This window comes from Silene latifolia, chromosome 6, assembly GCF_048544455.1.
Source record: "Silene latifolia isolate original U9 population chromosome 6, ASM4854445v1, whole genome shotgun sequence".
Taxonomy (NCBI): domain Eukaryota; kingdom Viridiplantae; phylum Streptophyta; class Magnoliopsida; order Caryophyllales; family Caryophyllaceae; genus Silene; species Silene latifolia.
In genome coordinates this window covers 63,201,842-63,227,972 of record NC_133531.1, presented here as the reverse complement: position 1 = coordinate 63,227,972, position 26,131 = coordinate 63,201,842, and the positions used below count along the sequence as shown (strand labels likewise).

Sequence of the window (26,131 nt, the reverse complement as noted above, 5' to 3'; positions counted from 1 at the left end):
ACTAGTTTCATGCATAGCATCCTTGTGCATGAACTCCCTCAATTTTACACTAGATATAGTGTCTTACTTGGTTTGGGGAAGTTCAAGCATAAGCATTGGGAGTCAATTAAATTGTGCTCTCCAACCAACAAAATTCATGCATCATATAGTATAGTTTAGAATGCATTCACTTGTTTATACGTCATATAGTTTGCATTTTAGTGTAGAAATCAAAAACCAAGTAAGACACCTATTTCTAGTGTAGAAATTAAAAACCAAGTAAGACACCTATTATAGTTTGCATTTTAGTGTAGAAATCAAAAACAAACTTTAATTTAGGCGCAAAAACAAAAACAAAATTTATATTTTTTAATTTTTGCTTTCTTTATTTACGGTGGCGCTTAAATTCGATACCATCAGATGACGCCCTATAGGCTATAACCATCCTTATAAAATACGTAGTACTCTATTTTTCATAAGTAAAACCGCAATATTTTAGTCACTTTTACTAGTCAAATGCTTTCCACACAGCACGAAATCACCACAACCCAAACTATTTATCCTCGTATATTCATCCTGTCCACAAAAACGTCTCATTAAAGAGTGGACTAGCACCCTACGTATATAAGAAGGAATGAGACTACTCAAACTAGAATGAGACTCATAACCCATAATTAAAACGCGTTCCTATCTCCTATCAATTTTTGTCAAAATAAACAACCTTTAACATTCAAATCAACAAGGAAAATAATCTCATTAATTTGCTGTCATTTTTCCATTTCTAGGAAACTCCACTATCCCATGCATCACCAATCCTATCAGTCTTCTATGAAACCGTTTTACACTACTATTGTCTAAACGAAATCCTAATAAAAAAAATATAAAGGAAAACAAATAAAAAGTAAACAAGAAGTTACAAAACATCGGTTTCACACAAACTCTTGTGTAAGGTAACAGTATTATAAATCAGGTGACCTTAGAATTTGCATGTAAATTGTGGAAATGAGTGGAGGGAGTAGTGAAGAAGGGCGTACACTTGATCAGACACCAACATGGGCAGTTGCTGGAGTTTGTGCTTTCATTGTTCTTATCTCCTTTTTTCTTGAGAATGCTCTTCATGCTCTTGGAACCGTACGTTTTTTGTCTTCTTTTAATTTGATTTAATTCCTGACTTCCATAAACGATTCTCATTTTAATGTTCTACGGTTTTTACTTGTTACTTTTCAGTTTTAGTTTCAACACAAATGATCCTGGTGGTTATTTTTTCACGGCAAATTCTCATTTGGGACTACGATATTCGTCACAAATTTGTGACGGGTATCGTTTCCTCTCACAAAATGCCCATTGAGAGTTGAGTGGGAAGCACATGGAGGTGCCCCACCTTATCCCCTCTCCTTTTTGTGAGAGTCGTATGCTCAATGACGGAATTAGCCCGTCACAAGCAAGACTAGCTGTTTTTTCACTTTTTACGATTGATGACTTTGTGCGTATTTTGTTAATGTTATACGAGTACTACATAAATGGATGGGTCATGGGTCTCATATTTTATTTCAATTGGACTTGTTTACAACTGTCCTAAAGTACAATTATAATATGTAAAGTACGGAATAAATGATTGTTTATGTTGGGGTACAGAGTACGGAAGCGAATAAATTCAACCAAAGATTTAAGAGAAATAATGAAAAGACAATAAAATAACACCAAGATTTTTAGGTGGAAAAACCCTCTTTAAATAGAGGTAAAAAACCACCGGCGAGAGAGTCAAGTATTTCACTATAATGATGTGGGAGTACAAGGATAATTTGCTTAAAGACTATTGAAATAGCCAAGATAATAAACTCTCAAGAGGTGTTAAATATTAGCACCCAAAATGATTATAGAGAGTAGTAATAAAGGAAGAAGAGAAGAATATATTATGTTGTAGTTTTGTTGTGTTGAATATTTTGTGGAGGAATACGCAAGTATTTATAGTATTCTTTGGAATAAATGTTGAAGTGCGTTAGCATAGCATTTTCATCAGGTTGCATGCATTATCTTAACTCCATCATCAGTTGCATGTGCATATGCATTAATCTATCACAAGTTTCTCACATTTCCATTACTACTCGTATGTTTCATGATGAATTGAGAAACATACTCTCATTAATTGAAAGTAGTAAAGGTGAGGCACACATAACTCCAACAATCTCCACCTTGACTCGCCTTTCCCATGGAAATAATGTCTCTCTCGCCATGAAGCCTTATTAAGTGTGAATAATACCAGCTAAGTTCAAGCAATGATCAAACTTAGCTGATGTGAGTGGTTTGGTTAACATATCTGCAGGATTCTCAATTGTATGAACCTTTTCAACGGTTAAATTTCCTGCATCAACAATATCTCGGATAAAATGGTGCTTGATATCAATGTGCTTGGTTTTTGAGTGATGCTTGCTATTTCTGGTCAAGTGGACTGCACTTTGACTATCACAAAATACTACAAGAATATCTTGTTTTAAACCAAGCTCGCTCACCGAGCCCCGAAGCCATATCGCCTCTTTCATACCTTCAGCTACAGCAATATATTCTGCTTTAGTTGTTGATAAAGCCGCAATGGCCTGTAATGAAGAATACCAACAGATAGCAGAGCCACAAAGTGTAAAAATATAGGCTGAGAGTGACCTTCTTCGATCTAAATCACCACCGTAGTCAGCATCAACATAACCAACTACACCTCCGGGATCGGCTCTTTGCTTATCAAATACCAAACCAATATCAGAAGAACCCTTCAGATAACGAAGAATCCATTTAACGGCTTCCCAATGTTCTTTGCCTGGATTGTGCATAAATCTGCTAACCACACTAACAGCATAAGCCAGATCAGGCCGAGTGCACACCATGGCATACATAAGACTCCCAACGGCATTTGAATATGGGACATGTGACATTCGTCTTTTGTCATGATCCGTCTGTGGACACTGTTCAGATGACAATTTAAAATGAGCGGCAAGAGGAGTATTGACAGTTTTGTCTTGCATATTGAACCTGTCGAGCATTTTCAGAATATATCTCTTCTGTGATAGTATTAATTTCCCTGGTCGACGATCCCTGTTAATCTCCATACCAAGAATTTTCTTTGCCGGACCTAAGTCCTTCATATCAAATTCACTGCTCAACTGGGCCTTTAGCTTGCTAACAAGTGACTTATCTTTTGCAGCAATTAACATGTCGTCGACATAAAGCAATAAGTATATAAACGACCCGTCAGATGTCTTCTGAAAATAAACACAATTATCATAACTACTCCTTGAGTAGCCATGTCCAACCATAAAAGAATCAAACCTTTTATACCATTGTCTTGGAGACTGTTTCAAACCATAAAGAGATCTTTTTAGACGACAAACATAGTCCTCTTTTCCTGGAACTATGAAACCCTCTGGTTGATGGATATAAATTTCTTCTTCGAGATTACCGTGAAGAAATGCAGTTTTCACATCTAACTGCTCTAACTCTAAATCATGCAAAGCAACTAGAGCAAGTAATACACGAATTGAGGTGTGACGAACAACAGGAGAAAATACCTCATTGAAATCAATGCCTTCCTGTTGATTAAATCCTCGCACAACGAATCTTGTTTTATATCTTGCACTTTCAACACCAGGGATGCCTTCTTTTCTCTTAAATATCCACTTACAACTAATAGCTCTCTTGCCCTCAGGTAACTTCACCAGATCCCAAGTTTCATTCTTGTGAAGACTCTCAATTTCTTCTTGCATCGCTACAACCCATTTTGAAGAATCTGCACCGGAAATAGCCTCAGAATAATTTCTAGGCTCATTGCAGTCATTCATCTCTTCTGCAGCGGCCGAAGCATAAGCAATATTAGCGCTTTGGTTTGTATATTTTGGATTCAATTTTCTTGGTCTCTGTTCAGGAAGATTTTGAGCCATGGACCATGGATCTGGTAAACCTCGTCTTTGTGGTTGACGTGGTTGTTGTGGACTTCTTTGGTCAATGATTTCGGTTTGCTCATTGGAATTTGGCGGAGTAGAGGAAGTAGGGACATCCTCCTATGACTTTAAGACTTTGACATCAAACTCCACCTTCTCTCTAGTATTCTCTTGATCATCTGTACCAGGATAAAAAGAAACAACTTCTTTTCCAGAAGATAACATAGCATTTTCATTAAAAGTTACATTTCTGCTATGAAAGGTTTTCCGAGACTCGGGGTCATATAAACGATAACCTTTAACCCCTAAGCCATAACCCAAGAAAATGCACTTTTTAGCACGAGGCTCCAATTTTCCCTCGTTCACATGAGAATATGCAGGGCAACCAAATATTCTAAGATTAGAATAATCAACAGGTTACCCGACCAAACTTCTTCGGAATGTTGCAATCAAGAGATCTATTTGGGGAGCGGTTTATCAAGTAACATGTCAGAGACGCCGCTTCAGCCCAAAAGTCTTTTCCCAAGCCAGAATGAGAGAGCATACAACGTACTCTCTCCATAATAGTTCTGTTCATACGTTCGCTACTCCATTTTGTTTTGGAGTCCCCGGAATGGTACGATGTCCGGCAACACCTTCCTTCTTGCGAAAAATGTTGAATTCATTTGAACAGAACTCAAGTCCATTGTCAGTTCTTAATCTTTTTACTTTCTTTCCAGTCTGGTTTTCGATCAAAGTTTTCCACTCTTTGAATGTGGGAAATGCCTCATTCTTGTATTTGAGAAAATAGACCCAGAGTTTTCTGGAAAAATCATCAATAATGGTCATCATATAATGACAACCTCCTTTTGAAGGAACTTTTGAAGGACCCCAAAGATCAAAATGGATATAATCCAAAGTACCCTTGGTTCTATGAATACCCTTTGAAAAGCTAACTTTTTCCGCTTGCCAAAAATGCAATGTTCGCAGAAATCAACCTTCTTGCCGTACAATGCTTTCCGAGTAATCTTTTCTTGTTAAGGAAATGTATTCCTTTTTCACTCATGTGGCCCAATCTCATATGCCACAATTTGGTGTCATCGCTAGATGAGACAACTGCCGCAGATACACTGTGAATAAAGAGAACCCCGCAAAGACATACAAGCTACCAGATCGATTTGCCTTCATTAATACAAGAGCACCTTTGGACACTTTTAAAACTCCACCTTCAGCTGAATATTTACACCCAAGTGATTCTAGGGTGCCTAAGGAAATGAGATTCCGCTTCAAGTCAGGGACATGTCTGACACTAGTCAAGGCTCTAGTAACACCATCATGTGTTTTAATTTGTACTGTACCTTCACCAACAACTTTGCATTGTGCATCGTTGCCCATCAAAACAAGACCACCATTAATTGATTTATAAGTAGTAAACCAATCTTTATTAGGTGTCATGTGGAAAGTACAGCCAGAGTTAAGTATCCACTCATTTCTAGACCTTTGTTCTATATCAGCAGCAACTAAAACATCTCCATCAGACTCAGACTCAACAACACTAGCTTCAGCATGGTGTTCGGGTTGTTTACGTTTACTCTTATCATCTCTTTCTTGCTTCTTTTTCAGATTAGTACACTCAGAGATTTCCTGTCCTTTCTTCTTGCAATATCGACAAAATTTAGAGTTTTTACCTCTTGATTTTGACCTGGCCTTACTCTTAGTACTACTACCTCTTTCAAATGTTCTCCCTCTAACAACCAAACCTTCACCCGATTGTTCAGAATTAATTTCAGTATCAAATTTTTCTTTTGATAGGAGGTGAGACTTGACATCTTCAAAGGATAATGTAATATTATTACCGTATAGCATAATTTCTTTAAAGTGTTTAAATGAGGGTGGTAATGAGACAATGAGTAGGACAGCTTTATCTTCATCATCGATTTTAACATCAAGGTTCTCCAAGTCTATTATGATAGAATTAAATTCATCTAAGTGTGTTTTTACGGGAGTACCTTCTGACATGCGGAGAGTGAATAAACGTTCCTTGAGTCGAAGCTTATTTGCTAGACTCTTGGTCATGTATAGAGATTCCAATTTAGTCCACATGCTAGCAGCGGACGTCTCTTTAATGACCTCACGTAAAACTTCACGTGATCAACAAAGTTGAATAACGGACAACGCCTTCTCATCCATTTCATCCCATTGTTCATCTGTCATAGTGGATGGTTTCTTCGACTTACCATCTAAAACCTTCTTTAAACCATTTTGTATAAGAACTGCTCGCATTTGAACTCTCCAAATGGCGAAACTAATTTTACCATCAAATTTCTCTATGTCAAATTTTGTCGAGATTATGGAAAAATCTCAGTTGAAAATAAAATGGCTCTGATACCAATTTGTTGGGGTACAGAGTACGGAAGCGAATAAATTCAACCAAAGATTTAAGAGAAATAATGAAAAGACAATAAAATAACACCAAGATTTTTAGGTGGAAAAACCCTCTTTAAATAGAGGTAAAAAACCACCGGCGAGAGAGTCAAGTATTTCACTATAATGATGTGGGAGTACAAGGATAATTTCGTTAAAGACTATTGAAATAGCCAAGATAATAAACTCTCAAGAGGTGTTAAATATTAGCACCCAAAATGATTATAGAGAGTAGTAATAAAGGAAGAAGAGAAGAATATATTATGTTGTAGTTTTGTTGTGTTGAATATTTTGTGGAGGAATACGCAAGTATTTATAGTATTCTTTGGAGTAAATGTTGAAGTGCGTTAGCATAGCATTTTCATCAGGTTGCATGCATTATCTTAACTCCATCATCAGTTGCATGTGCATATGCATTAATCTATCACAAGTTTCTCACATTTCCATTACTACTCGTATGTTTCATGATGAATTGAGAAACATACTCTCATTAATTGAAAGTAGTAAAGGTGAGGCACACATAACTCCAACAGTTTATGCGTATGTTACGACAAATCTATTTCAGTTTTAGATGGACAATCCAAGGATTTCAAATTCTTGTTGTATAAGATTATCTAAGTTTTTTTTTTTTTTAGTAAGCGAGGTGATTCATTTTATACCAATGTGTTGAAGGATTTTACTCCTTATGAATTATTCGTATGTTGGAGTGTAATTTTTGCGCTGAGCAAGCTATATGTGCATGCATTCTGTAGTAGTATACTCAGTCGATTTTACTTTTATGGTTATTTTGACAAAAGACCCTAACTAAGTTTATATTTACTGTATATTGGATTGATCAGTTGTTAAAAAAGAAACAGAAGGCAGCACTATATGAAGCTTTGGACAAGGTCAAAGGAGGTAAGATCAAATAACTAACTAGTACTATGTGCTATTGTACAATAAATTCAACTTTCAAGTATTGGGTCCCCCGATCCTATAACACGGTGTCAGTACCTAGCAAGAGCATTTAAGGCACCGGGGTAATGTCACCGTTTGTTGGTATATTGGCAAGTCATCACTGAATTATCAAACCATGCATATGTATGTGTAATTATTAAATGTTGTATCAATTGCAGAGTTGATGATTCTGGGGTTTATTTCACTATTATTGACGTTTACTCAAGGCTACGTATGCAGAATCTGCGTTCCTTCCAGCGTTGCACAAATTATGTTACCTTGTACGCTCGATACATCCAAATCTTCTATCTCTAATCAAAAAAATGACAGGAGGCTTCTAAGTAGCGAGGAGCAGAATTTAGCTACAACATGTTTCAATTACAAGTGTAAAGAGGTAAGACTGTATGTCTGTATGAGCATATTAATTAGGGTCATTTTGCGATTCCTTATGAGTTATGACGGTTCATATCAGCCATCAAAGATTATTTTGCTACTTTTAGGCTTTGTTAAGTCTCCTCTAAGAAGACAATGTTGAAACAGTTGAGGCTATCAGAAGCTCAATACAACAATGTTGTGTTAATCTGTTCTTTGTTGCCTACGGGATATGAATCTCTTATAACGATTGAGGCCGCACATCACCGCACATTCTCATATTCTTTCTAGCAGTCTTCCATGTCCTCTACAGCGCTATAACAATGATGCTTGGGCGAGTCAAGGTAATCTCGTACCGCCTCTTTTTTTAAGTATGGACCCAAGCCTTATGCTTCAATAAAAACCAGTCAGATCGAAGTTTCGATCTTTGGATCGGATAGTCGCTTAAGCCTAACTCAATAATACAAAGCGATATTTTGTCGAGTGATAGAAGTAGTTCGGTGGTTTCTAATATTAAATGTGACACAAGTGATGGAAGTTTATTTCGACATGATGTAATTTTAAACCTGGCTTCTACGGATCGAGTTTGGAAGAGTTGGGAGCGTGAGACCTCCACACTTGATTATGAGTCCTCAAATGGTATCACACTATCCCACCATATACATTTGTTTAAAAATGTTGTGATGATATGATGATGGAATTTAATTAATTGTTAATATTTATCGATCCATCAAGGTTCGGACTCACTCATGAGACATCCTTTGTGAAAACACACAACGACTTTTGGGCAAGGATCCCATTTATGTTTTATGTGGTAAGTAAGTATTCTTTGTGGAATTCATCCGAACAAGAATCGATTCCGATGGGTGTTTCTACCAAGAGGGTATAGACTAGCACAATTAAGTATTGCGACACCATTTATCATTGATTTCTCTATGGCGGGGATGTTTTTTCCGCAATTCTTCAAATCATTGATAAATCGACTATTTGACATTAAGACATGGCTTCATTCTTGTGAGTTTCTGTTGATACTGAAATTTCTAACTTGTATTCGAAAAAACATCGTCCTTTCATAGTCTACGTTCCTAATTGCTAATGTTTCGGCTCATATAGCTCCGGGACGTAAATTTGACTTCCGTAAGTATATCAAAAGGTCGTTGGAGGATGATTTCAAGGTGGTGGTTGGTGTCGGTAAAGTTCGGAGAACATTGATCAATCTCAAAGACACCAAAAAGGAGGCAACATTCACCTCGTAGTAGTGTGCTTTGCGGTGGATCACAAAGATGCTACACCAAGCTAACCTTGTAAAATTCGTTTTCATTTTTCTGTATTAGACCAAGACTGTTTTATTGCTAAACCTTTGCCTTCCTCGTGTTAACAATGCGAAATCTGTATTATGGGCATCTTTTGTGATATTCTTGCTTCTGAATGTAAATGGTGAGCTATTATTTCAACAATGCGATGAATATGTCGACATATCGTAGCTCAAACTCGACATACATTCTGTTTTGGTGTCAGAAAATATGCGGGGTGGCACACGCTTCTCTGGGCATCCATACTTCCTCTAATTGTAATAAATTTTCTTCATTTCGACCACTTTTCAATGTTACAAAGAACTTTTCTAATGCAGTGCTATTATTTAGGCCATTCTAGCAATCGGAACGAAGCTTCAATGTATATTAACAAAGATGGCCTTAGAAATCACGAACGCCACACAAGTAGTCCAAGGAATCCCTCTTGTACAAGGATCAGATACATATTTCTGGTTCTCCCAGCCTCGTTTAATTCTCCATCTCCTCCACTTTTCTCTATTTCGGGTAATTTGAATAGTGACCGATCTTCTTCCGACACTCGTAATGTATAAGACGTTAAGCAACGTGAATGACTATGTAGTTGAGATCGTAGAACTAATGTGTGTGTTTGACCTTTTGTTAATACAGAATGCATTCCAGATTACATATTTCTTATGGATATTGGTAAGGAATTACTCTCTACTTTGAGCTTCTCCTCAACTCATAGTAATAAAATAAAAATAGCGTAAAATCGACACAAGTGATTTGTTGTTTGCGATGAATTTGGTTTGAATTCCTGCTTCCATGATACATTACTGATTGAGTTTATTAAGATCACAATAGGGTAATTCCTCGGTAAACTTACTTCATCTGGCATCAAATCCATGTAAATAATCTGACCGCACTTACCTCGCTATTGGGGACCCTTTGAGGCACTAGATCAATGTTTGCTGTAATTCACATCGTCTGCGATTTTTTGACAGATTACCAGTTTGATTTGGGTTTGCACTTTGCAGATAGGTGCCATGGTTACGTGCGATTATAGCATTCTTCCACTTTATGCGCTTGTATCACAGGTACGAACATACCACTAGTTGTTACTCTGTAGTAAAAAAAATTATCCTGGTTTACTCAAATTATACGAGGGTGCTGAATTAGAGGGTCGAAACTTTGGCAGATGGGCTCGCACATGAAGAAGGTTATCTTTGATGAGCAAATGTCAAAGGCTCTGAAGAAATGGCAAAAGGCTGCCAAGAAGAAGCAAAGTGCGAACGATAAGACTCCTATTCGAACTCTTGGAGGAGAGCAGCTCTAAGAGCTCAACAAGCTCACTAAGGCAAAGACACTCTCTCCGGCTCCATCCTACACCGTTTCAATAGCTCAAGTCGGTTGGGCCGTGCATCCGTGTGATGAACTTGAAGCCTCTGGTTATGAAGGGGAGGAGAGATCAACATTGGGGTCCTTGTTGATTAGAATAAACGATAATCAGGGCGAGAATGAGATTACTACACTTCCAAATGTAGAGGAAACTAGAGAAGATGTTCTTAAATTGGTGAAGTCTAGCTCCGTGAACTAACAAATGATTCTGCGAAGCGACATCAATGAATTAATATGACAGACTAAAAGATGAGGCTGTATATTCGTCTCCTTCAATTTTCCCGATAGTTTTACAATTCATTACATTTTAAAACCCGATGCAGAAGCAAATGCAAATTATCAGAGCAACTATAACGTATACAAGAGAATCAAGAAAACACATTGAAAATGAGATTTTTCGAAACTGTATCAGGTGAACCTTGGAAGGACTTTTATGGTTGTATTGTACATCCAGGACGATTTGTAAGAGTGGTTAGAACTTAGAACTGAATATGAAAGCTTTGAAGTGCATCCTAATGTTGTTTTCATAGTGTTGATGACAAATTATCAAAGAAAAAAAATTGTAAAGCAGTGTAGTTCAATGCTAACTAACTAACTATGTTGTTTTGCGAGGTGATTAGATCGATGGTCACTCGATTCTGGTGGAGCCATGAGGAAGGAAAGAAAGGAATGTCATGGGTGTCCTGGCGGAAGATGTGTTACCCGAAATGTAAAGGCGGACTGGGCTTTAGGGACTTTCGACTATTCAATCTTGCGTTGTTAGGCAAACAAGCTTGGAGATTAACAATCAATACGGACTCGCTATGGGCCAAAGTCATGAAGGTGCGATACTTCCCTTCTTGTGATTTCATGGCTGCTTCTCTCGGTTATAACCCGAGCTATACATGGAGGGGGATTTTTGAGGCTCGATTAGTGTTGAATTGTGGCTTACGAAGGCGTGTGGGTGATGGACTGACTACGAATGTGTGGCTGGATGCTTGGGTCCCGGGAACACAGACGGGTCGAATTATCTCGCCATGCCCGAATGGTGATGAAAATTTGCTTGTTGTTGAGTTGTTAGACGGGAATGGGGCATGGAGAGTAGAGAACTCAGACGGGAATGGGGCATGGAGAGTAGAGGTTATTTCTTCGCGCTTTTTGCTTTTTGAATGCGAGAGAATTATGAATATTCGTGTAAGCTCAAACTCACCGGCGGATTCGTGGTATTGGGAGGCAGAACGAGATAGGGAATACACGGTTAAGTCAGCCTATAGGTGTCTAGCGGGGGATATGATTGATTTGGGGGATACTTCTAATTGGGATAGGGAGAAATGGTTGTGGAATAGGATGTGGAAGGTTCCGGTTTGGCCTCGTGTGAAACTCTTCTTCTGGCAATTGTGCAATGAGGCATTGGCAACGAGAGCGAACATTGCAGCTCGAGTTGGAGGTTGGAGGTGAGTCTTCTTTATGCCCTTTTTGTAATTCCGAAATTGAGTCAAGTATTCATTTATTTAAATCTTGTCATGTGTCTTGTCGAGTCTGGGATGGGTTGGGTATGGCTTGTGATAACAAGGTGAGAGGTGGAGGAGGAGGGGTGCGTGACTGGGTTGAAGCGAGCTGGAAGGAGATGGGGGCAGCGGAGCATGTTCGATTTATGGTGGGTTGTTGAGCTTTATGGGAACACCGGAATAAAGTAGTGTTTGAGTCGGTGGTTCCTGAACCTTTGAGAGTGTTGCAGCGGATCCGTGATGTGGTGGAGGAAATCGAAGGGGGAGGTTGGGCTGTTAGTAAGCATGAGAGAGGAAGGGAGGGCAGTACGCGGGAGGAGAGTGGAGGTGAGGGATGGCAGGTACCTCAAAGCGGGTTTGTGAAAGTAAATGTTGATGCAGGGGTGAAACCGGATGCGGATGTAGGGACAGGTGTTGTATGTCGAGACGAGGAAGGACGGGTGCTATGGGGTCTGTCGTGGGTGAGGCAACAAACTTGGGAGCCTCATATTGCAGAAGCGGTGGCAGTTTATGATGGTCTCGAGGAAGCAAAGAATAGAGGGCACGCAAGTGTTCTTATCGAGAGTGATTGTATTCAAGTCATTGACGCGCCGAAGATGAAGAAACGGGGACGAAGCATTTTTTTACCAAGTTTTAGATGATATTTTAGCTCTTTGTGTTCCTTTAAGTCTGTTATTTGGTCTTTTACGCGTAGGATTAACAATTCTGTGGCACATGCTCTTGCGCATGTTGAACCTCGGGTCTTTGGTAGGAGTGTGTGGTCGAATCAGCTACCTCCGATTGCATACGATGTTGTACGTTTCGATTCGTTATTAATTTAAGTTAACCTTCGGGTTTTTTCTCAAAAAAAAAAAGAAAGAAAGAAAACTATGGCCCGGGGAGCCCCGCTGAGCATGGCTAATTGAAATCACGGGTTAAGGGACGGGCTGGTCACGGTCTTTGACACAAGTGGACTCCTGAAATGAAACCCTAAACCGGCCCGTTATTTTCCCAGGCTGTGTCGGACTGTCGGGCCTAAACAGGCCACACGGGCCGAAAAAAGATAACGCTATAACACATGCAGGCCCGTGCCAGGTTGATCCGTGCTATTGGCCAGGTTAACGTTAAGTGAAAAACACGTGCACGTATTAACCTGTACAATTTATGTGCACCGGTAGTCTAATATAGCAAAATTTTAAAACACGAAATGCACAACAAGGAATCATGTATCCCTGTTTGTGCACAATTAAGACTACATCCAGATATATATGAGCATGGTACATCCAAGACAAATCTAATTAAGTTTATATGCAATTTTTTTAAGCTTTTAAAATTTTTGAGTTACATTTTAATTTTTTAGGTGTCAAAATTAAAATCTAATTGAGCTTATATGTATTACTTTTGAGTTTCATTATAATATATTGAGTTTTAATTTTTTATAAAGGCGCTCATAACCTTTTCAATAAAGCTCGTAAAATGCACATACAAATTCAAATTCTTTATTATAAAGCTCCAAATTTATACAACCAAATGTATACAATTGGTGGGATAGAAGTTCTTATGTGATTACTTTTGATAGATGATTCATCTCAACCATAACCTTAAGGTGATGGTTGAGACTCAAATATTATAATTAATTCTATTACGCTTCCTCACTCAAATGCATGGTTGATGCCCAACTATTATAATTATTCATATTACGCTCCCTCACTCTAATGCCCATTGGGCTTGAAGGGTGGTTAGTTGTGCACCGGCTCCCGTACCGTGTGCTGGAATTCTACTTCGAGAGTTTTTGAGGAGTTTTGAGGTTGCTAGGATTCGAAACCGTGACCTATGGTCACACTGACTCTGATACCGTGATAGATGAACCCTCTCAACTAAAACCTTAAGGTGATGATTGACACCCAACTATTATAATTATTCCTAATAACTTTTGATGTGAAGATAAAAATAGATCAAACGACAATTATTTAACTAATACATTTAAATAAACTTGACAAATAAACTTAAACATAAAAAAGCCCTTTAAAAAATCTATAATTGATATCTGAGACTCCGAGAGTAGAGCAGATAAGCATAACTTGAAAATTGAAATGTACATAAAACCCGAATCAAACAATATTTAAACCAAATTTGTCACACCCAAAAATTACGGAACCTGAATATTTGAACCGGCTATTACTTATTCGATTCAATCAGTTTAGAAATACTCATTTTCTCATAAAAATACTCTAATCATATGAGTTTCTCATTTATTCTTAATTTAATACAGTACTTTGAATCATTACATTGGGAATGAAAATAGATAAAAAAAAAATGAGAAATGATAAATACAACTCAATGGGTTGTATTTAAGCGGTATTTAAGCATTTAATACACTTTCAAATTTGGTATTAAATTAGAAATTAGGAAATAAATTACAGATGAATTAATGCATGTATTAAGTACTCACACCGTCTCGTCATTTGTTGTCCTTTGATTTTGGCATAAAGACCAAGGAAAAAGGAGGGAACCAGTTATTAAATGACAAGTGGAACAAATTGAGTGTGAATGATAAAATTGTTCATCAAGTTCATTCTTAAAATAGAAATGACAACAAATGACTGAGACACCCCAAAATGGAAAAGGACAACAAATGACCGGGACAAAGGGAGTAATTATTTTCTTTTTTAATTGCTTAAATATAACCCATTGGTGCTTAAATATAACCCATTGGGTTATATTTATTATTACTCAAAAAAAAATTGAGTAAATTTATTAACAACTTGATAATATCTTGACCAGAAATTCATGTGATTGATAGTTATCTCGATCGAACCCGAAATAGCACATTTCAATAAAATTGTCGGAGTGATATTAACTTGAACCGAACTAAAAACAAAAGTAAGGGTAACTCAGTTGAAACTGATCTGGACTCGAACCAAATGACCGTGTTATCATATCAACATCTAAGGGCCATGGAGAATATGAATTTTTAAGTTGTTACTTAAATAAATAAAATCCTTTTTCGCTATTCCCGTGGTAAAGCCATTTTGTCGTAACGCACCATTAGATAGAGATGGAAGTGAGCACGCGGGCCGTTGAACTGGTACCACGGCCCACAATTCATTAAAGTACGACACGGGATTGGAAGGCCCAGTACGACACGACACAAATGGGGTAGTGGGCTGTGTCTGGGCCGAAGTTTGAAAAAAAAGATCGTGCCTAGGCACGGCCAACGTGAACATGGCACGCTCAAATATTCAAAGGATTAATTAACAAGAATAATCCAAACTATTGGGGATCTTCTTAAAATAATCTGAACTTCTTTTAATTCCAAAATAAACCGCACTATTGATCTTCTCTTCTCATAATGGACTTCGGTATTTTTTTACCGTTGTGTCGGGTAAAATATGATGTGGCAGATAATTAAAAAAAAAATTACTGTATATAATATCCCTCATCTTCCCCAATTAACCCCCTTCCACGGTTACAAATATCACACTCCATCTTCTTTCCCAAATCAATGTTCACCCTCATAACAGTATAACACCATTCTTCTCTCTTTGTTCCCTAATCACCAATCTCCATTTGGATCAAATACCCTTTTAACTTCAACCAATTCGAAACCTGAGTCTACCCAACCTTGAATTTTGATTGCCCAACATAGAAAATGGAGTACCACCCTCATCGGAACTCCATCGTCCAAAACAGAAAATGGGGTACCACCATCAAAACTACCACCTCATGTGACAACAATGGTATCACATGGTTCGTGTCTACTTCAAATTGATATTAAAAATCCTTATCATCACAATCAAATATTCACATAATAATCATCATCACAATCGACATCATCACATAATCAGCCCATAAAATTAGATGGACGATTCATTAATTAACACATTCAAAGACAATCTTTTACCCACAATACCATCTTTCACAGAGCAAGATTTCTCTGGTTCTCCTTCTTACTTGCGCCTTACCAGTGAGTCACTGATGAGCTCCCATTTCTACTACATATTGGCCCTATTTTGAGCTCATTTGGTAAAATTTAGGGGTGGTTTGTGACGATTTTTACATTGTTTAACCAATTCCGAGTGCTTTTCCATTTAGCATGGTTCAAGTGGAGATCAAGAAGCCAATAGATAGAAGAGGAATGTCCAAGGAAGTGCCAAGAATAGGCTTGAAGAAACGCACCAAGGAGGCCTTCCAAAGGAGCAAAGGAATCACGAAAGAAAGGCGGACTCCAGGAGCAAACTCGCACCGTGCGAGTTTTCCAGGCCCAGAACTCGCACGGTGCGAGTTTTCTGGGTTTGATGGTTTTGTTAGCGTTTTTGTTACGGGCCTTCCCTCTTATTAAGCCCACTAATTGCTAGGTTACGGGGGACTATAAATACAATGTTTTCAGTTAGGTTAAGGATCTTTTGTCACTTTTATTAATCAAGGTTGTAATTTGGGGATAATTTCATCTTTTGAATTGGGTATTAGATCTACTTATGGAGAACTAATCTCCTATCTTAATCCGGCTCAAGGCTTAAACTTTGGTTGTAAGATCCTTTAATCCTTCTTTAATTTTAATTATCATTGTTAATCCTTTTGTGTTTATTGATTGAATTTTGGAATCCTTGTTTATATTGAGTAATTAAGTGTGATTTCCTTGTTGCTTAATTAATCAAGTTCCTTAATTTATTGTTGTTGAGATTATTAAGTGTGATTTCCTTGTAATCTCATCTTTGCAACACCTTGTTATTAAGTTAATGAATGTGATTTCTTCTTGGCTTAATTAGCAAGTAAAGGATTAACTTGTAATTGGGCATTAATTGTGATATCATTGTGTCTAATTACCCCTATTGAATCTCTTGTGCTCATATCTTCTTATTAATTTGTCCAATGTATGTGATTTCTACTTGGTAGAATTGATAAGTTGGGTTATTTGATCAAGTGTGATTTCCTTGTCATTTGGCCATTATTAAGGAGATTTAGAAGATTTATCTTCACAATAGGGTGATAATATATAATTGAAGGATTGATTGAAGGATTTTGTCAATTAAAGTGCCATGCTTTGAGTCGGGTTAAGTCTTTCCTAATATTGATTAATTTCCATCTTAAACTCTTGATTGTTTACTTGTTCTACACTCTTGTTTGAATTCCCTTGCTTTGGTTACAATTGAAAACTCAACCCAAAACCCCCCTTTTTATTTACTTGTTGTTATTGTTGTCACAATTGTTCTAAATACTCTTTTAATTTCACTTTTGCAAAACCCATCTTCTCTTGGGTTCGATCTCTTGCTTGCTATTTTACTAGTTTATAATTAGTGCTAATTAGTGTGTTTAGTGGTATATAAATTGTTAATTTGGCCGTCTTTTAGTGCGACATTTTAGGCGTGTCAAATTTTGGCGCCGTTGCCGGGGAGGGTAACGGTTTTGCTAGTGTTTGTTAATTGTGTTTTTAGGATAGTTGTGTTAGTTAGTCTTTGTTTCTTGTTGATAGTGTCTTATTCTTTACTTGTGTGAACCTTTTGATTGTGTGCACTTGTGTAGAATTGTTTATGGTCAATACTAGGAATTCAAGAGAACCACTTTTTCCTTTCGACCCGGAGATTCAAAGATCACTTGCTTGGATAGGAGGAGGTATTAGAAGAGACAACCCGGTTATTGAAGAAATTGATCCCGGTTTTCAACAAGACCAAAGAGAAGATAACAACATCCCTTTTGAACAACCCATATGTTGGGGTTGGTGTCCTTAACAGTTAGTGCAAGGACTTATAAATCTCTAAAAGGATCAAAGGGCCTACTTTTGGTATTATTATCAGTTGATCCACGTTTATCAATAACGGTTGGCTTGCTAGATAAGTTTGACGTTATTGTCATACAGATGGCGGTGATCAAATGGTCCCTAAAAGTCACACCTATAGGATACGTTTGAGAGATGTGACGGTATGAAAATACAGTCATGTAGATGCCAATTTTGACTAACCAGTTAGTCTGAGTTATTTGACTAATAATTAGTCAAAATGTGATGTTGAGATATTTTATTTAATACAGATTAAATAATAATGGCTAAGGCGGATTAAGCAGTTAATTCGTAAAATTAAATATAAGCGATTTATATTTGATTAATGTATATTGGATAAATTAATTATACGATATTGTCTTTGTCGGACACGTATTAATAATTCAACTAACCCGTATTATTAGTTGATGCCTTAATTTCCGATAACCGATGACAGTTTATAATGAAACCGCGTCATATACACTTAGCGAATTATGAACCAGACCACGAGTTAAAGTTAAGAGGAAGTGGAAGCCCACTTCCCCTTGATCCACTCGGTTTGGCCGAGATTAGGAGATCAAAAGAGAGTCTCTTCTCTTGCTTAACCTAATCAATCATTTGGAGAAAATAATTAGGGTTTTGAGAAAGTGCCTCTCAAAATTCGGATCTCTCATCCAACAAAAACTCACAAATCAATCCTCTCAATATTGCAAGGCAAGTAGAGGATTCATTCTAGCACAAGGGCATTTCTCGGACAATCTTGGGTGCAACAATTAGGAGGAGGTCTACTTTGATCTCTCATTGCCGAATTGCACTAGGACCGAAGGTTATTCCTTGATCTTTATCGTTTCATTATGTTTTCGTTTTATGACTATAAATCACGTATTAAATTTACGTTATAATCCTTAAATTTAAAGGGTCTTATACGGATATTACCATACAAGTGGTATCAGAGCCAGGCCACGTAAATTTTCTATGTGTTTTTCATCAAACGAAGTGGATCGATTAATTTTTGATGCAAAATTTTCTCACGGCTGAAAATTTTTTTTCCCTCGGCATTTATTTTTTTTTTTGGCTGCTTTTGCTGCGTTTTTTTTTGTGCCTTGGGATCCGTGTCAAGTTTACACGGTGATGTTTGTCTTTTGTTTTGTTTTCATTTTCGATCTTTGCATATTGTATTGTAATCGATATTCATTGCAATATGTTAAAGATCGATCAAAATGATTGCACAAAATTTCGTGTGGCAAAATTTTAGAAAACCGTGTGGCCTTCATGAACACGGCCTGTTTTTCTGTTTTTTTGCATCGTTATGCGTGCCACACATTTTTTGTTAGATCATTCGATCTCTAGTTTTCATTCGTTCTTCACATGTTGTAATTTTAACCGATAATTATTGCAATATGTTGAAGATGTAACAATTGTAGTTTGATTTCTATACGGATTAGATTAAAATTGCAATTGTGTTTTATCAAACCGTTTTGTTTTGATCTTTTGTTGCTCACGGTTTTGAGCCGTGTATTTTTTTTTTCTCGCCTTTTGATGCTCTCGGCTTACAGCATTTAAAAAAAAAAAAAAAAAATTCATGGGTACTGTTCACGCCCAACAGTAAAAGAAAAAAAAAATTCTGTTTTTTTTTCTTTCCGCCCCTTTTTATGCATAAAACGGTTTTTATGCTCTCGCTTGATAGTGAAACGGTTCACCCACGTAAAATTAAGTTACTTTAAAACGATTTATTGTAACGGATTATCTCGGATTAAAATTAACTTGACTAAAGCGGTTTTGTCATGTAATTTTAATTATCTTTGGTGGTTTGGATAAATTTAACATAATTACGGAATTATGTCACGAATAAATTTAATTTAGTTGATGCATTTTATTTATCGTTAATTTTGAATGTTTTTGAATGCCTTTTATTACGTATTTATTTTTACCATCAGTTGTAACTTAGTGTGGCCTTAGTAGAACGTGTTACCGAAATGATGGAACACGGTCTTGGTTGTATTTTGAGATCTCGTATCTCCATTTTTATTTCTTTTAATTACAGTTTTTATTTAGAATGTAAATAGGTTTATATTTGTAAATTTTAAATTGTAATTTTTGAGAAGACCAAAGATGGAGACCGGATGCTCACTCCCGCTACATGGATCAAGATGGAACATCAAGACAAGCTTCTCGGGTCCAACGGTGGATTCCAAAGTTGTTTTATGTTCTTTTTATTAGGATAGACCACACTAGGAAATTTTTATTTACGTATTGCAGTCTTTTTATTTAATTTCGTAACGATAATATGCATCATATTCCGCCTAAAAACCAAACCACCTAATTATTGCATGAAAACTGACACATATAAAGGTCACGAGTTAGTTTTTTTTGACATTCTCATGTCACACGTTTTTTTTTAAGCCATCACCCAAATTAATTCATTCACGCAGACGCTAGTTATTAGTTCACTTAATATGAATTACAATTTAGTTGATGGGATCTTCCTCGTATAAACCAAAATTGAGAACGGTCTTTATAGGTCAAACTCCAATGAGTCCCTTCTTCGTCGGTAGGCATAATATAACCCCTTCTACGTCGGGTAAGTTGGAACTGATTGACTTATTTTATCTCAACACTATGGTCACTCGTACGATCCTGTGACTATGGTGGACTATAGATAGGATTTACGGAAATCTATCGACCAAGAGTTCTTACGGAAGAATTAGATAAACAGTTGGCTTATCAATTTACGGAAATTGAGTCTTGGGATCACTTGTATCATTCTTGAGGGAGATCAATTATGCAAGTGCGAGAGTCTACACGTTAAAATGAATTTTAAAATAGACTTAAATCACCTCGATGAGTTGCTTATTTCGTTCTTGTTTTTCTTTCTTTTTTATAGATCACGAACTTTTTAACTGCTAATAACAAATGGTCAGTGTTCTCTGATAACCCAATGCCAAGTGCCACATTGGACCGTGAGTCCTGGCTTCGGATCTTCATGAATCGGATGAATCGGTCTACTCGATCAAGAATGATGGATCAAACTTCGCGGATTGGGAGGCAAAGATTACGGAATGCTGCCGCTGGCGACGGAAGCTCAAATATCTATTAGAGCCCATCCCGGCAAACCCAGGTCCCACGGCTAGAGCTGCTGAAATCACCAAGTTTAATGATTTATGTATGGAAGCGGGTGCGATTAAAAACGTACTCATTTTTGCAATGGAACCCAATTTGCAGAAACGCTTCATAGCCCATGGTGCAAACAAGATTTTCACCACGCTCACCAAGGAATTCTCGAAAGCACCGAGAATCGTGACCTATGAGCATACCACTCGCTTCTTTGATGCGAGACTCCAGAAGGGCCAACCAGTTAGCCCACACATTCTCAGCATGATTGAGAATGTCGAGAAGCTGGAGACCTTTAATTGTAACATCAGCGAGAACATTGTTATCGACCGCATGCTTCATTCACTCCACGATGGTTTTTCGCAATTTAGAGCGAATTACTATATGAATTATTTGAAGAAAACTCCACATGAACCGCACTCCCTTCTCGTACAGACCGAGAAGGACATGAAGTTCAGTGGGAGCTTGAAATAAGATGTTCTCGTTGTGTCAAACAAGGGGAAAGGTAAGGGCAAAGCTCGTGCAAACCTAGCGAGGTAAACCGAAGTTCAAGAAGTCGGGTTCGGGTAAGAGTGGGCCTGGTGAGTCGAGCACCTCATCAGGCGCGATAAAGAGTAAGAATGAAAACATGGAGTGCCATCATTGCCACAAGACTGGGCATTGGAGGCGTACATGTCCTGTTTATCATGAGGACTTAAAGGCAGGTCGTGTTAAACCTGTTGGTATGTCTTCTCTCTCTTCTACTTTTATTCATATGATTGAGATTAACCACGCAAGTTACGGAACTTGGGTACTTGATACTGGTTGTGGTTCTCATCTGTGTAATCATGTGCAGGGGCTCCGAAACATCGAACCCCTCGTAAAGGGTGAGGTGGACCTGCGTGTTGGGAATGGAGCAAGAGTGGCTGCCATCTCAAAGGGGACATATGTGATCCAACTTCCTAGCGGATTTGAGTTGTCATTATATGACTGCTATTATGTACCTAGTCTTTCCAAAAACATTATTTCAGTTTCTGCACTTGATAAACTTGGTTTTTCATTTGTAATAGAAAATAATACTTGCATTTTCTCATTACACAATATGATTTACTAAGGCGATCTCCATGAACGGAATTTATGTTTTAGATCGGACCACCGAAATATTACACGTAATGAATAAAAAGTTAAAGGTTGGTGACAAAGATCAAACGTATCTATGGCACTGCCGTATGGGACACATTAATGAGAAACGCGTTAAAATGTACTCATCAAGAATGGAGCTATCTCGGCCTTTGATTTTCAATCATTTGGCACGTGTGAATCATGTCTCATCGGTAAGATGACTCGGATTTCCTTCAAAGGTGTTGGAATGCGCGCTGCTGACCTATTAGGACTCATACACACGGATGTATGTGGTCCTATGTCAATCACCGCACGAGAAGGCTATAGGTATTTCATCACTTTCACGGACGATTTAAGTAGATATGGCTATGTCTACTTAATGAAGCACAAAAGTGAATCCTTTGAGAAATTCAAGGAATACCAGAATAGGGTACATAACCTATTGGGTAGAAAGATTAAAACACTGCGTTCGGATCGTGGTGGCGAGTATCTTTCTCACGAGTTTGATCAACACCTTAAAGACTGTGGGATTGCCCTACAGTTAACTCCACCTGGAACACCTCAATTGAATGGTGTGTCCGAACGGAGAAATCGAACTTTACTTGATATGGTTCGATCCATGATGAGTCACACCGTGTTGCCTGACTCATTATGGGGTTATGCTCTTCTGTCGGCTGCTCTAATACTTAAATCAAGTCCGTCTAAAGTCATTGACAAGACTCCATATGAACTATGGAAGGGAACGGTCCCTAACTTGTCCTTTATACGGGTTTGGGGCTGCGAGGCTTATGTCAAGTGGAGACACGAGGATAAGCTCGGCCCGCGATCGGTCAAGACATACTTTATAGGCTATCCTAAAGGAACGCTTGGTCATTACTTTTATTCGCCAACCGAACAACGTGTTTTTGTTGCGGCTAGTGCGACATTCTTAGAGAAGGAATTTCTCGAGAATGCAAAGAGTGATAGAACCTTCGAACTGTCGGAGATTCCAGAGCCAAGTACCGAGCAACTGTTGGAGGAACCTATTCCTTCAATCCAGGCTGCGGTTAACATTCCTGAGGAACCTAGGAGGTCGGGAAGAGTCTCTATTCCTCCAGACAGATACATTGGTATGGTCGAGGAACATGACATAGATGACGTTCTACTCTTAACGAGTAGTGAACCCGCAACCTATAAAGGTGCCATGACTAGTTCCGACTCAAAGCTATGGCTTGAGGCCATGCGATCCGAGATGGACTCCATGTATGAGAACAACGTGTGGGATCTTGTTGACTTACCTGCTAAGGTTCGTCCCCTTCAATGCAAATGGCTTTACAAGATAAAGCATTATGTGGAAGGTCAACAAGATATCTACAAAGCACGACTAGTTGCTAAAGGTTTCACCCAAGTGTCAGGTTTGCACTACGATGAGATTTTTGCACCCGTAGTCATGCTGCGTTCCATTCGGATTATCTTAGCGATTGCCGCTTTTCATGACTATGAAATTTGGCAAATGGATGTGAAAACCGCCTTCTTAAACGGTTTTTTGGAGGAAGAGTTGTACATGGTACAACCCGAAGGTTTCATCGATCCAGAACATCCTAAGAAAGTGTGCAAGCTTAAGCGTTCCATTTATGGACTTAAGCAAGCATCAAGGAGTTGGAATCATCGCTTCGACCAAGTGATTAAAGAAAATGGATTTACTCGATCGGTCGAGGAACCATGTCTATATATCAAGTCGAGTGGGAGCAAGATTGTCTTCCTAATATTGTATGTTGACGACATACTCCTGATTGGGAATGACATACCTCTCTTAACTTCGGTAAAAGTATGGTTGAAAAACCATTTCCAGATGAAAGATCTGGGTGAGGCACAAAGAATTCTTGGCATCCGTATCTATCGAGATAGATCACGACGGATGTTATCTCTCAGTCAGGAGTCTTACATAGACAAAGTCCTAGAGAGATTCAGCATGACTAACTCCAAGAAGGGGTTTCTTCCTATGGCTCCAGGGGTGCATTTGAGCAAGTCTCAGTCACCAGAGACACCGGAAGAGAAAGAGCGCATGACACGGATTCCTTATGCTTCGGCAATAGGATCTATCATGTATGCCATGATATGCACACGTCCGGACGTGGCATATGCATTGAGTATGACAAGTCGATTCCAACAGCATCCAGGTGAATCACATTGGCTGGCTGTCAAGAACATTCTTAAGTACCTACGGAGGACTAAAGATTAGGCATTGACTTATGGAGGCCCTAAAAAGCTATGCGCAACCGGTTACGCAGATGCTAGCTTCCAAACGGATCGAGATGACTCGAAATCTCAGTCTGGATTCGTTTTCACTCTTAATGGCGCTGCGATCACTGAAGAGTTCCAAACAAATCTGTTACATTCTACGACGAGTCCGAGTATTATGCCGCGTCTGAAGCAACAAAGGAAGCGATATGGATGCGTCAATTCTTACATGGACTATCTGTAGTGCCTAGTTCGAATGACCCGATCACCATCTATTGCGACAATAGTGGTGCCATCTTCCAAGCTAAGGAGCCAAAGTCTAGCAACAAGTCTAGACATGTACAACGGAAAGCTCATCTAATCCGAGATTACGTGGAGCAAAAGGAAGTAGTGATAGAAAAGATTGCTACAGATGATAACATAGCAGATCCTCTCACTAAACCATTACGACAAGATAAGCATGAAGGGCACGTTAATTCCATGGGAATTAAACGTGTTCCTAAGTTGTAGTACTCTTTTATGGATTAGATTCATTCTCCTTTGTACTCTATACGACATCATCGTTTTGATATTTTATATATATATTTTCTTTTTCATGTGGATTTGTACGACAAATTTTGAACACCACAAAGTGAACTGAACAAACATTATATTTTTGGTCCTTAATTGCCCACGTGAGCTGATAACTCAAGGTAATTATTTTGTGACGTTGGTTGATGGTGGGTTCAACTAGCCATAAGTCAACAGGTTGACTGACCAATCACAGAGGCGATTTATACGGATATCTCGTAGGACACAATTGTGACATCGACGTGGAGTCCTAAATGTTTTATAACATTCGGTGCCCGGTCGTGGATAGGACCTCCATGGTGATCCTAAGAGTCGATTCTTTTGACTATCGACTGTCTCTTGAGACTAAGGCAGATTTTGGGTGACTTTGGTTTCTTTCTCACGATCATTCGTAACGGGGCCAAGTAGATTTTTTCTGGGTCATTTCATGCCGTGCTTAGATCGGAAGGAGTCGAGTTGAAGGAAATATTCACCTTTATCGGTACTCGATATTTCTCGGGGCCACTCGAGGAGTCAGAATCGAAATGCATGGCCATGCTCGGATACGGATTCGTTTTATCAGTTAAGTTACTCTCTAGTCGGGGAAACCACTCTAGATACAGATTGATTGTAAAATACGACCTTTGCGGATCCAGATCTGCAAATTGTTTTACATTGAGTGGGAGAAATTTTAAATGAATATGAGAATCGGTTATCGCACATACACTTGTACGGACAAGTGGGAGTTTGTTGGAGCTTGTGTCCTCCAGTTAGTGCGGATAACGTCATTGCACATACACTTGTACGGACAAGTGGGAGCTTGTTGGGGTTGGTGTCCTTAACAGTTAGTGCAAGGACTTATAAATCTCTAAAAGGATCAAAGGGCATACTTTTGGTATTATTATCAGTTGATCCACGTTTATCAATAACGGTTGGCTTGCTAGATAAGTTTGACGTTATTGTCATGCAGATGGCGGTGATCAAATGGTCCCTAAAAGTCACACCTATAGGATACGTTTGAGAGATGTGACGGTATGAAAATACAGTCATGTAGATGCCAATTTTGACTAACCATTAGTCGAGTTATTTGACTAATAATTAGTCAAAATGTGATGTTGAGATATTTTATTTAATACTGATTAAATAATAATGGCTAAGGCGGATTAAGCGATTAATTCGTAAAAATTAAATATAAGCGATTTATATTTGATTAATGTATATTGGATAAATTAATTATACGATATTGTCTTTGTCGGACACGTATTAATAATTCAACTAACCCGTATTATTAGTTGATGCCTTAATTTCCGATAACCGATGACAGTTTATAATGAAACCGCGTCATATACACTTAGCGAATTATGAACCAGACCACGAGTTAAAGTTAAGAGGAAGTGGAAGCCCACTTCCCCTTGATCCACTCGGTTTGGCCGAGATTAGGAGATCAAAAGAGAGTCTCTTCTCTTGCTTAACCTAATCAATCATTTGGAGAAAATAATTAGGGTTTTGAGAAAGTGCCTCTCAAAATTCGGATCTCTCATCCAACAAAAACTCACAAATCAATCCTCTCAATATTGCAAGGCAATTAGAGGATTCATTCTAGCACAAGGGCATTTCTCGGACAATCTTGGGTGCAACAATTAG

General features: G+C 38.2%; 1 protein-coding gene across 1 annotated transcript; it reads left to right on the top strand.

Annotated features, from left to right (window-relative positions):
• Window positions 1–610: 610 nt before the first annotated feature.
• On the top strand, window positions 611–10,241 carry LOC141588159 (MLO-like protein 10). Its single transcript, XM_074409613.1, has 10 exons — window positions 611–1,110; window positions 7,148–7,205; window positions 7,424–7,638; window positions 8,693–8,854; window positions 8,951–9,053; window positions 9,327–9,433; window positions 9,557–9,592; window positions 9,682–9,753; window positions 9,925–9,984; window positions 10,086–10,241. Exons 1-10 carry the CDS (start codon window positions 982–984, stop codon window positions 10,221–10,223), a joined length of 1,080 nt encoding a protein of 359 aa, XP_074265714.1. The 5' UTR covers window positions 611–981; the 3' UTR covers window positions 10,224–10,241.
• Window positions 10,242–26,131: the final 15,890 nt, after the last annotated feature.

Excerpts from the sequence above, each read along its gene's own strand:
- LOC141588159 (XM_074409613.1), top strand. The coding sequence starts at position 982 with ATGAGTGGAGGGAGTAGTGAAGAAGGGCGTACACTTGATCAGACACCA. Across the intron at positions 1,111-7,147 it reads CTCTTCATGCTCTTGGAACC|TTGTTAAAAAAGAAACAGAA; the intron begins GTACGTTTTTTG and ends TGGATTGATCAG. Across the intron at positions 9,754-9,924 it reads TTATTAAGATCACAATAGGG|ATAGGTGCCATGGTTACGTG; the intron begins TAATTCCTCGGT and ends TGCACTTTGCAG.